A 13,168-nucleotide genomic window follows, 5' to 3' on the forward strand; every position below is an offset into this window, starting at 1 on the left:
GTACTTTGTATAATTTATATTTTTCCATGCCAATTCCTTTGCACATACTTTCACTCGAGTACAATTTTGAATACAGGTACTGTATATGGATTAAAGGCCATATTTTACGTTTTTGTGTTTTTAGTAAATTAATGCCCTACAGTACATACTAGTGTCACACATAGGCATCAAAAGTAGCTGTTGAGCTTGTAGATCTGCTATTTCTGTAGTTAGAAAAAAAAGAAGAGTATTTGAAGTGGTCAAACTAGCACTATGTTCAGAGGCATTTTCCATAAAACACTAATGGTCTGGGATATTTCATAAAAGCAAAGGTTAAAGCGTCAGTCTGGTTGGCAGTAAGTAGTATGAATCTGATGTTTTAGTATTGTTCCTGTTACTAAAACATCATCATTTTACACAATAGTGTTAATTGTTTAGGAAACAGTGCTAGTGTGGGAGTCTCCTTTATCACTGTTTCACAACAATCAGGACTTGGCCGTACACATTTTTTCAGTCGTGAGATTTTATTTTTGTTTTAATCCATGCATTTGCATATTTTACTACAGTATTTTCACATTGTGGTATTGCTACCAAGTTAAAACAATCTGAGTACTTCTTCCACCCCATCATCAATTGAGCCCCCCCCCCCCCCAACCATGGTGTAAAGTAACTTAAGTACATAAGTACATTTACTCAAATACTGTACTTAAGTACACTTTTGAGGATGTTTTGCTTTACTGGAGTGTTTGCCATTTTAAATACTTTTACTTCTACTCCACTACATCTCAGAGGCAAATATTGTACTTTTTACTCCACTATAATTATTTGAAAAGATGACTTACTAGTTACTTAGACATAGATTTTGATTATTATTACAAAACTCACTAACCACTTTAGCTTTTTCGGCCATTTGAAAATAGCCGATCCAAAAGCTCACAATGCGCCGCGATACGACGCGTTGTGAGCTTGCGGATCTGCTCTTTTCAAAGGATTTGTATACGTTTGAAAACTTGTGAAATGGGACCTTCTGCATAATGAGTACCCTCTACTTTTGGTACTTTTAAGTACATTTTGATACCAATGCCTTTGTACTTTTACTCAAGTAAATGTTGAATTCCGGACTTTCACTTGTAACATTTATATTATGTATTTCTACATTGCCGTATTGATACTTTTACTTTTTTGAGTACTTTTACCACCATTGCCCCCCCCCCCCCCGCCCCTAGTATCCACCCTCCCCATCTCCAGTCCCCAGGTGGCAGGGACCTGCAGGCCCCAGATGGGTTCCCAGCTGTTGTACCTCATTTGTGGGCTAATTACTGGCCTCCCTCCCCTTACCCCCCCCCCCCTCCCCTGCTCCTCCCCTGTCCTTTCCTTCCCACAGGAAAGAAGGTGCTCCAAATGTCCCCACAACTATAGTAGCATTTGAGAACATTGTGAGGGACCATCAAGAGAAATGGCGGTTTTATGGTTTAAAAATATGATATTTGTGGAGTCAGGCTTACACAATTTGGAAAAGATTCAGGTTGGGAGTTAGAGGAGTAGGCATTATAGAGCAGGGGTCTTCAATGTTTTTCAGGCCAAGAACCCCTTAGCTGAGCGAGAGATGAAGCAGGGACCCCCCCACTACGTATTGGATTCATGTTAAATGTGTGTTTTCAGACATTAACGACTTAAACCCTCAATTTGGCTAAACCTCTTCGCCGAAAATAGCTAATCTACAAGCTCACAACGCGTCTGTGACGCGTTGTGAGCTTGTAGATCTGCTATTTTTGGCTAATGTTCCCCCCAGAATAGGGTTCAAGTGGTTAATGTAAAAAGTCCCTATCACACAATGATTTGGCGGACCCCCTGCAGTATCTCTGAGGACCCCCTAGGGGTCCCGGACCCCCTGTTGAAGACCCCTGATTTAGAGGTTAGATTTAGGGGTTGGGGTTGGAGTTATACACCTGATTTATATACCTAGTTGCGTGCCTGTGTCAAGCTCACATAAAGTGGCAAAAATAGTGTAAACACGGCATTGATAAAATGTCACGTCCTCAAACGTTCTCACAAGTATTGTAATACAACGCGTGTGTGTGTGTGTGTGTGTGTGTGTGTGTGTGTGTGTGTGTGTGTGTGTGTGTGTGTGTGTGTGTGTGTGTGTGTGTGTGTGTGTGTGTGTGTGTGTGTGTGTGTGTGTGTGTGTGTGTGTGTGTGTGTGTGTGTGTGTGTGTGTGTGTGTGTGTGTGTGTGTGCGCGCGCGCGCACGCGCGTTTGTGTTTGCACGCGCGTCAAAGCCCCAGAACGGTGTCTTTTCTTTCCCATTGATAAAATTCACGTCCTAAAATGTTGATGTTTTCACAAGTATACCGTAGTAATATAAGCGTGTGTGTGTGTGTCCATGAGCCCTGTCAGAGTCCTCAGAAAGGTGTCATTTCCCTCTCTCCCACACACACACACAGGACCCTCCACGGCCCCAGAGGAGGTGCAGCTCAGTGCACTGGACTCCTCCTCTGTGCTGGTGAGCTGGCGCCCCCCGCTGGAGCCCAACGGTATCATCGTGGGCTACAGGATCCTGTACAGCGGCAACCTCAGCCAGCCTGAGCATCTGTGGACCAGCCTGACCCAGGATGGTGAGCGCTGGTTGTGATCTGCACTGTTATAGCTCTTTGACCACAGACAGACAGACAGACAGACAGACAGACAGACTAAATAAGCTAAATCTTTAGCAGTGGTGGAAAAAGTACTACATTTTTTTACTTAAGCAAAAGTAATATAGAATAATATTGCAATATAGAAATAGTGTGTTACAAGTAAAAGTCCGGAATTCAAAATGTACTGTAAATGTGCAAAAGTACAAAAGTATTGGCATCAAAATGTAAATGTAAAGGGCTCATTATGCAGAATGTCCCATTTCAAGTTTTCAAATGTATAACAATCTTTTGAAAATAGCAGATCTTCAAGCTCACAATGCGTCGCACTGCGACGCATTGTGAGCTCGGATATTTTCAAATGGGCGAAATGTATATAGGGCTGAAGTGCTTGATGTAAGTTTTGTAATAATAGTGTGTTGCTGTCGTGCAGAATGCTCTTATCTCCATATTCTAAGTTTTTGTGTTTTTTTATGTAAATTAACTCCCTACATAATACAGTGTCACACAAAAGCATCAAAAGTAGCAGTTGAGCTTGTAGATCTAATACTTTTGATGCTTTTGAATTTGAATCCTGAAAAGTAACTGTTATGGACATATGAGGTTTCTACCCGACAGAGACGATGTAACCGTAACCTTTATCCAACCAGTAAAATGATTGAGACATGAGTCTATTTTCTACCAGAATGAACTGGCCAAGAGGCAGATAAGTTACACAATTTCACACAAAAAGACAGACATATGACTACAGACAGACTACCCAAAATACTCATCTAGGTTAAATAAAAATACAAAATTACGAATGCAATAAAACAATAAAAGAGGCAATACCTTTTTGTTAAGGGGCTAAAACAGGAACAGCGGTGATGAGGTCTTCTGCCGTAATTGTTTTGAAACTCCTCAGGGAAATCAAGGAAGCCAATTGAAAGATCAGCTATTTTCAAATAGCCGCTGTATATAGGTTTAAAGTGATTTTGTTATGCTACATTAACCCTTTAGGACAGGGAAAGCATCTGTGTCATTTCAGATTTCTTTGGCTATTCAAAAATATTTTTGAAAAATCATGAATCACAAAACATGAATTTTGTGCAAATCTTTGAATATGTGTATATATTTTTTAAAGCGAACATTTTTAACTAAAATCTTTGCTTCTGGGGGTCCCTGGAACAAAACTTTTTTGAGATGGGGGTCCACGGCCGAGGTCCTTGACATGAACATTTTTGAGAACTGATATACTGTAGCAACATTCTTTTTTTTTTAACTGTTAGGATTTAGAAGACATTTGTAGAATCCCCCGAAGCAAAGATTTGAGTACAAATCGCTTAAAAAAAGGAAAAAAAAATAGCAGATCTACAAGCTCATAGTACTCTGTGCCACGCTATGAGCTTGTATATCTGTTATTTTTGAATAGCCAAAGACATCAAAAAATGACATGATACGTCATGATGATACGTGATACGTTCCCGGTTTGAATGGGTTAACACATTTTGTTAGGGACCCCCAGGAACCCCCTCAAGGAAGGGGGTCCCCAAACCCCACATTGAGAACCACTGCTCCCATGTGACGGTCTCTCCTTGTCTGTCATCTTTCACTTGACTTTGTGGGTTTCATCTCTCTCTCTCTCTCTCTCTCTCTCTCTCAGGGAGCGTGACCAGTGTGGAGGTCCAGGGGTTGTCCAGTGGCAGCCGCTACTTCTTCAAGATGGGCGCCTCCACGGAGGTGGGCCAGGGACCCTACTCCCCCGTCAAGGATGTCCACACCGCCCCTGACAGATACGGTGAGCATCTTACCTGTGGTTCAGGGCAGGAGGAGCACGGCCTTGGCTGATTCCAAATGCTGTCCGCTCACTCACAGGTTAACCTTGTCTGTCGTTGGTGGAAACCTCATAGAGACACACGGGAACTACAAATTTCACACAATTGAGACAGTGCACCCACGCGAGGTCCGTTAGAACAATGTACTGCAGCTGTCAATGCGATCGGGCCTTCTGCTCAGCTGCTCCCCGAGTGTGGAATGCCCTCCCGGACCATCTGAGAGCACCACAGTCCATTGACACTTTGGGGACACGTTGGGTCTCTCATGTATAATTTTTATAGGCTATTTATTTTGGACAATTATCCAAACAGCATCTTGCAAGACTATTTGTATAAATACTAACCTGAAGAATTCACTAAGTAGTTGAAAATGTCGGGATATGTCACTCCTCCATTTAGTTGGGTTATTTCCCCAACTTACATTCTGGCAAGTTAATACAACAACGGTAAACCCACACGTTTTCATTTTTGACATGTACCGTCGGAGCTCTGCGGTAGTTAGAAAATTAATATAAGTCTACTGTATGAGATGTTCAAAATATAGACATGAACACTGGGACTGGGATGATCTTCAAAGTCGGTGCTCGGTGCTCGTAAAGACAGGGATGTCATTGAAATGCGACTACTTGTCAGTCTGCCGTCTCCCCTCTGCTGTGTTAACATTATGGGTAACCCATTCAAGTGTTAAATTAAATGTGAAACACATAAACTATTGAGAAAACAAGAAGATATGTTGATAAAGACACTCTATACATTTGGAAACATATTTTTATTCAACTCTATATCGTCTCCAGTTCATGTAGGATCATTTTAAAAGTAGGCTAACTCTCATATCCTCTCATAGGGATCGCATTGACAGCTGCAGTTCATCGTGCGCTGTCTCAATTGTGGGCGTGAAATTTTGTAGTCCCCGTGTGTCTCTATTATGTCCAAAACTGTTACTTTTCAGGATTCAAATTCAAAGAGTAGCAAAAATAGCAGATCGACAAGCTCATTAGTCAACAGATCTGCTATTTTGTATTATTTTGTGTGACACTGTAGCGTGATCAAGTAGGCCTGGGCATTCATTTATGAAAAAACACAAAAAGTTAGAATATGGAGATAAGAAGTTTCACCAACTAAATGTACTTAGTTATTCTACAGTACTGGTGTGAACTGATGCTGGCTGTGAACTGCGTGGCCTGGCCTGGGAAGCAGCTTTTTTGGTTTATTTTGGTCGCATGGTGCCAGTGAGCGGTGTGAATGAGACGAGCCCCGGAGGCAAGCATGGGTGGGCCGGTGGGCGAGGGAGAGCTCTCTCACCATCTGTTCCTCCTCCTCTAGTCTCCTCACACACACACACACGCACGCACGCACGCACGCACGCACGCACAGCCAGACTGCCAAACATACTGTCTCACAACTGAATATCAATGAAGTCTGCAGCTTTGTACCTCCCTCCTGTTGAATGTTGGGGGAGGGGGGGGGGGGGGGTGTACAGGTAATTAGGGCTGCAACTACCGTTCCCTCCAGTGGTGGAAGTGGTTGTGAATAGCCTAGGTATAATATAGGGCTAAAGTGGTTCATGTGTGTTTTATAATGTATCATTAAACATATATAACATAATTTATATCTGCAAAGTAACTAGTAACTAAAGTTTTGAACTAATTGTAGTGGAGTAAATGTACAATATTTGTGTCTCTGAAATGTAATGGGGTAGAAGTAAAAGTACAGAAAATCGGAAATACTCCGGTAAAGTAAAAATACCTCAAAATTCTACTTAAGTACAGTACTTGACTAAATGTACTTATTTTATCATAAGCGATTATCTTTTATAATCAACTGTTGCAGTAAGAAGTAAGAAAAGCACAGGGACGTATTGGAAGTCACTATAGCATACATTGTTTACCTATCATTTTTATCCCTCGATTTTGTAACCCTTTTTCGCCAACCCCACCTAGGGTATGGATACATTGTTGTTAAATGAATGTACTTATACAATGCCCTTTCGGCCATTGGAAGCGTGTTCCCATGGTTGGCCACCGGGCAGGGCCGTGTGCAGCGTTGTCCAGAACGGCGGTATGGCTGCTTGCAGCTTTTTTTCAGAACCGCTCATCCCATCGACTTTGCACATGCCACTGCGTTCCCTTGGGTCCTCAACAACACACCTGCCAAGTGTGAAGTCGATCGGATGAATGGTTCTCAAGATATGTGAAGGAGAGACAGACAGTATGCATGGTATACATACTTACATACATACATACAGTACATACATACATAGCCACACACACACACACACACACACACACACACACACACACACACACACACACACACACACACACACACACACACACACACACACACACACACACACACACACACACACACACACACACACACACACACGTACGGAGAGCCCTTGAATTTATAGATACCAAGTTAAAGGTGCCGTCAAAACCACTGGTTCCTCCATGTAATGTGAATGACCAAACATAAAAAGAATTGTCATCTAAATGACACTGTACATTAACAAGAATTAAGGAGTCAAGGGCTCAGTATCAACATGAAGGACACTTTAACAGGACACGCGTCTTGCTGGACACGTGTGAGCTATCATGTGCATCGGACCAGACACTCTTCTTTCACCATTTCAGTCATGTCTTGTCAGCCTCGATCCTGATTTATTTTATCGTCTCTGTCGGGTGGAAACCTTGTACATCTGCTATTTTTGAACATTTCCGCAAAATCTTGAAAGTGTTTGAAAAATGTTGAATAATTTTGAACTGCAAAAGTGTTAGGAGTGATCTGGAGTGAGAACTCCTTATTTAGAAGGTATTTGTAGAATGGGCCATAGGTCTTAATGGGTTACGGTGCCATGTTTTCTTGTGTTTTGCACAGAGCTGGACATCCATGCCGTGACGGGGATCATAGTTGGCGTGTGTCTGGGCCTGTTGTGCATCCTCCTCTGCATGTGTTTTAGCTTCCGCAACGGCAAGGCCAGGTATGGTAATGATCATGTTTTGAAAAAGATGTCGTTTTGAAAATGAAATGTTGACTTAATATGCCAACCGGTTTGTCTTACCAACCCGGCAGACAAAACCGGTTGGTATGCCCAACGTTTCAATTTCAAAACGACATATTTTAAAGGACGACTTCACCGCTTTTCAACCTATCTTCATATAATAGGTCCTCACTAATACTCATGATAAAATGCTAGCATTTTTTTCTACTTGGTCTGTGTCTCATGGGAGGGCTGTGGACAGTCCAGAAACCCGTCTACCAGTGCCATCATCGTTAGGCATGATTTTTTTTTCCAACAAGATTTCACATTTTTTATTTTGATTTTTATTAACACGAGAACAATGGCTTCTTTTATTACATTGCAACTTTCCAGGAATAGAAAGCCTGCAGTTTCTATTAGCTTGGATTCCCCATTGATGATGTCACTGGTAGACGGGAATCTGAACTGTCCACAGCCCTCCTCTGAGACACAGACCGAGTAGGAAAAAATGGTACCATTTTATCATGAGTATTAGTGAGGACCTATTTTATGAAGATAGGTTGAAAAGCGGTGAAGTCGTCCTTTAAGTAAGACGCACGTGCTGTGATGTGACACGCTGTTGCAGCTTGTAGATCGGTTTGGAAATATTTTTGAAAATTATTAGAAAAAAATAGGAATCATTTTTGAAATTCTTTATACTTTGGCTCTTCAAAAAGAACAGATATATAGCTTGTAGATCTGCTATTTGTGAAAAATCTTGAAAATGTCTTCATATATTTGAATATATATATATATATATATATATATATATATATATATATATATATATATATATATATATATTTAAAGCAAACATTTTTAACTCAAATCTTTCCTTCTGGAGGTCCCCAGCACAAACTATTTGTTGAGATGATGGGGGGCTCAGCAGCCAAATCCATATAAATTTGGGCCCATGACATGAAAAGGTTGGACCACTGGTGTACATTCTTCCTCTCTCTCTCGCTCTCGCTCTCTCTCTCTCTCTCTCTCTCTCAATCACTCCTCTGAGCAGGGCGGTGAGCGGGGGGCTGGACTCGGCAGCTCTGACCCCCCAGTACAGACGAGGAGGAGGGGGCCGGTCGCTTCCTGTCCCGGAGCCAGAGGGCAACGACTGCCACGAGCTGGAGACCCTCATGCCCTCTGGATGCCAGGCTGGATGCCAGGAGCCTTGCCAACCTCCAGCAGAAACCTCAGAGCAGCAGAGTCTGATGGCCAGCAGCACCAGTCCAGAGGCCGGGGAGGATGGCCCTGCACCTGAACCCAAGGTTAGTGTGGTGCAGAAACTGGGTTGTTTCCATCACCACACGTACCCCTCATGGCCTAGGGGTGGATGGCTAGGTAGATAGGTAGGTAGGTAGGTAGATAGATAGATAGATAGATACGTACATAGATAGATAGATACGTACATAGATAGATAGATACACAGACAGACAGACAGACAGATCTTTATTGATCTCTACGAGGTAAATTCAGTCACCATGTCACGTCACACTGGCCAGGCATTAAAACAAAACATTTGTAGAAGACACTGATATTCTTCATACTTACTGTACACTTCCCAGCGTGATTCAGGGTTGCCTCTGTGCTTTGTCTTGTGTGTGCTTTTCTCTACCAGACAGTGTGGAATGGCTCAGTGAGCCGGAACTGGGCCAACAGAATCACAACCTACAGAGACACCATCACAGAGGAGTCTCCCACGGTCACCAATGGAGCTCTGCACGTGTTAACTACAGCTCATGACAAGGTAATGGTTGGTGCTGCAACTATCCACTGTTTTCTAAGCCGTTTACTCTATCGATTGCTTTTTCGATTAATGGAATAATTGAGAGCGTACTTTTATAAATAATCAGCATATCGTCGCTGTCGGGCAGAAACCTCTTATCTCCATATTAAAATTGTTTAGTTTTTTCGTAAATGAATGCCCTACTTGATCATACTACACAACTACAGCGTCGCACAAAAGTATGAAAAATAGCAGATCCGCAAGCTTGAAACGTGGTGCGAAACGACGAAACGTGAAACAAGCTTCTGCTGTTTTTGAATTTGGTTCCACCCAACAGAGACAATATGTTTGTCGCACAACGGTGTCATGCAAAAATAGTCAAACTCAAAATTATAGGGGAACAAGATTTTCACCTATAAAGACATGCCAACATCCAAAATTGGGATTGATTGTTGGAAAGTTCTCAAAGGTTTGCTGGTTCACTTCTGAGGGACAGATCATTATTGCCAAAACTTGAACAAAAGCAGCAAACTGGTGTAGAGTACGTATATCAACGTGCAACAGTAACGTTTCGCCTACAATGACATCCCCCAAAATCGGGATCAATTATTAATCGATTATTTGATCTACTCGATCAATTACATTGATTAGTTTGATTAACTGTTGCAGGCCTAACATTGTTGCTGTGTTGCAGGACTCAGACGACCATCTGTGTTCGTCGCTGTGCAGTAACCAGGTGGAGGCAGAGGTCATAGTTCACACAGAGCTGACGACAGACCCCACCAGGGAGAAAGAGGAGGCGGGTAGCGTCAATGGAGGGGTAGGCCTGTCACAGACTCTCTCTTTTCCTGATGTTTCGCCCAGGTGGACATGGTTTTGAGGGTTAGGTTTAAGCATAGGAATAGGCATAGGGTTTGTATAGGAAGGGGGTCTGAATCAAGCAACTTAAAAACTGTTTGGAGTGCTCACAAAAGCCACAGTAGTTTAAATGACCCTAAATGTGATTTCCTCCTTCACTGCTTCACTGGGAGTTAGCAAAGAGCACCATCTAGCGTAAAAACTGAAAATACACCATGCGTCAAAATACGTCATTGGCGTCGTTTTTTTAATTCATGGAATTTCTTTGATTTCTTTTTTTAATTCATGAAATTCTCTTGAAAAAAGTTTTTTTTTTACTTTTGAAATAATATTTTTTCAAATGTAAGAAAAATGAAAAAAACTGATATTTACTCATGACTCATGATGATGACATTGGTCCGGGACCCAAACATGTTTTTGAATTTGAATCCTGAAAAGTAACATTTTTGGACATAGTAGGATGCGCGCGCGTGTGTGTGTGTGTGTGTGTGTGTGCGTGTGTGCGTGTGTGCGTGTGCGCGTGTGCGCGTGCGTGCGTGTGCGTGCGCGCTTGCTCGTGCGCGTATGTGTTTTCCGATGATCAATATCAAAAACACAATTCAATCGTTTAATCACAATTGTATGAGAATGAAATGTCCTGATTGTGACACAGCCCTACGGAGGCGGGTCGTCGGGGGACAGCATCAGGGGACCTTCGTTGCCAGCGGACGCTCAGTATTCCCCCAGCGTCCCGTCTGGCCCGCCGGCGCCGCCACAGGACGAGGACACTTTCAAAACGCTGTCACCGAGCCCCTACGCTTCCCTCCCTGTGAAGCTGCTGGCCAATCACAGCAGGGAGCCAAGGTTAATATCGTTTTGGATTTTTCATCAGTTTTTTTGTCTGTTTGTTTGTTTCATTTTGACCTCTTCTTGATCAATTTCAGTTAGTTTTGATTAGTTTTCTTTTTTTAAGTGGGTTTCCTTGTTTCGTTTTAGTGTAATCCTCATTATTATGATGGCACAATTTTCCATCTACTCACACCGTGTGTCATTGGTGGGCTAAGGGCAGTTCAGAAACCTGCCTACCAATAACATCATCAATGGCAGTGGTGGAAAGTAAATAAGTACATTTACTTAAGTACTGTACTTAAAGGACAACTTCACCCATTTTCAACCTATCTTCATATAATAGGTCCTTACTAATGCTCATGATAAAATGGTAAAAACATTTTCTACTCAGTCCGTGTCTCAGAGGAGGGCTGTGGACAGTTCAGACCAGTGACATCATCGACCAGTGACATCATCGATGGGGAATCCAAGCTAATAGAAACTGCAGGCTTTGTATTCCTGGAAAGTTGCAATGCAATAATAGAAGCCATTGTTCTTGCGTTAATGCAAATCTAAATAAACAAGGGAACCAGGAGACCTGGTACTGCCAGACCCCTAGTGGTTGAAATCTGTATGGCCGGGCTTCGCATGACGTGTGTCCCTTCTATGTCCCTTCTATGACAAAAGGGGGGTGACCATGCCCATGTATGGAGAAAACAAAAGCCTCATGTAAGCCCGACCCCTTGGGTCTGGCAAAAAAAAATTGAAATCTTGTTGAAAAAATAAAAACCCTAACGATGATGTCACTGGTAGACGGGTTTCTGGACTGTCCACAGCCCTCCTATGAAACACAGACTGAGTAGGAAAAAATGTACCATTTTATCATGAGCATTAGTGAGGACCAGTTATACGAAGACAGGTTGAAAATGGGTGAAGTCGTCCTTTAAGTACAATTTTGAGGTATTTTTACTTTTCAAAACTTTTACTTCTACTAGAGTACTTCTACTCTACTTCTACGATTTTGATAATTATTACAAAATATACATTAACCACTTCAGCCTAGTATACATGTTGGCCATTTGAAAATTATTTTTATACATTTGAAAACGTGTGAAATGGGACATTCTGAATAATGAGTACTTTCTACTTTTGGTACTTTAAGTACATTTTGTTACCAATACTTTTGTACTTTTACTCAAGTAGCTTTTGAATTCCGGAATCTTACTTGTATGTGAGTAGCCTACTTTTTCCACCACTGATCAATGGGGATTCCAAGCTAATAGAAACTACAGCTACAGGTTGACATTAGTGTTTTTTTCCACCACCGGTCTTATAGTTGACTCTACCAACCTTGCAGGGAGCTGGAAGGCGTGACGTCCCCCCAGCCGATGGCAGCAGACGTCCAGCTGGAGGCCATGATGGTCGGACCCCTGCTGACCAACGGCTTCCACTCGCCCAGGACCCCCCGGCGACGCCCGGAGCTGAGGCCGGAGCCCCTGGAAAACGGGGAGTCCAGACACTGCCCCTCCTCCTCCTCCACGGCGGCGCCGCCGCCGCCACAGGGGAAGCCCGCCCCCACCATCTCCTCCTCTGGGCTTCCCCCCCTGACCCCAACCCCCTTTGTCAGCTCCGGCCTTGTACATTCTACCTCAGCAGCACACAGTTACCTGTGCCCATAGCCTCCTGCAGTGTCCCCGAACACACACACACACACACACACACACACACACACACACACACACACACACACACACACACACACACACACACACACACGCACACACGCACACACACACACTATATATATATTAGACCATTGGTTCTCAAATGTTTTAATTTCAAGGACCCCCCCCCCCTTCCCCCATAGCTCTGAGAGTGTACAAATGGATCCAAATGGACGATAAGCGCCCATTTGTACACTCTCAAGAGTCACAGACCTGGACCCCCCCCCCCCCCTCAAGGAACCATGAGGGTCCCTGTACCCCACACTTTGAGAACCACTTGTATTAGACTGATTTCTGTTCTCTTCCTTGCTGAGTTTTTATAGGTACTTTGAATCCATTGTTTCATAACGTGTGTATATACAGTATATATATTTTTTAGTGCTAGAGTATATATGGGTATGCATTCTCTTGCATAGTTGACAGTATGTTCCTTTTTGGGCTTTTGTTTCCTTGCCCAACAGGGGGGTCATATTTGACCCAAAACAGGGGGTCATATTGGACCCAACAGGGGGGGGGTCATATTTGACTTACGGCTAACGAGATGGAAGCAGATTGTAAGGTGACTGTTTCCTGCCGTGTCGTGGGTTCGGTTTCGCTCAGGGGCGTCA

The 13,168-nt window shown here is 43.0% G+C and overlaps 1 protein-coding gene across 1 annotated transcript in view; it reads left to right on the forward strand.

The window, feature by feature from the left end:
- The window catches only part of igdcc4 (immunoglobulin superfamily, DCC subclass, member 4), a 175,060-nt gene extending 162,522 nt beyond the window's left edge, over positions 1–12,538 (forward strand). The window contains exons 16-23 of the mRNA XM_084084298.1: positions 2,424–2,594; positions 4,255–4,389; positions 7,307–7,409; positions 8,461–8,713; positions 9,064–9,192; positions 9,866–9,991; positions 10,682–10,872; positions 12,194–12,538. Coding sequence (XP_083940424.1) covers positions 2,424–2,594; positions 4,255–4,389; positions 7,307–7,409; positions 8,461–8,713; positions 9,064–9,192; positions 9,866–9,991; positions 10,682–10,872; positions 12,194–12,515 — 1,430 coding nt within the window. The 3' untranslated portion in view covers positions 12,516–12,538. The remainder of the gene's footprint in view (positions 1–2,423; positions 2,595–4,254; positions 4,390–7,306; positions 7,410–8,460; positions 8,714–9,063; positions 9,193–9,865; positions 9,992–10,681; positions 10,873–12,193) is intronic.
- Positions 12,539–13,168: the final 630 nt, after the last annotated feature.

The sequence above is a fragment of the Gymnoscopelus microlampas genome, assembly GCF_963454915.1.
Source record: "Gymnoscopelus microlampas genome assembly, chromosome: 1".
NCBI lineage: Eukaryota > Metazoa > Chordata > Actinopteri > Myctophiformes > Myctophidae > Gymnoscopelus > Gymnoscopelus microlampas.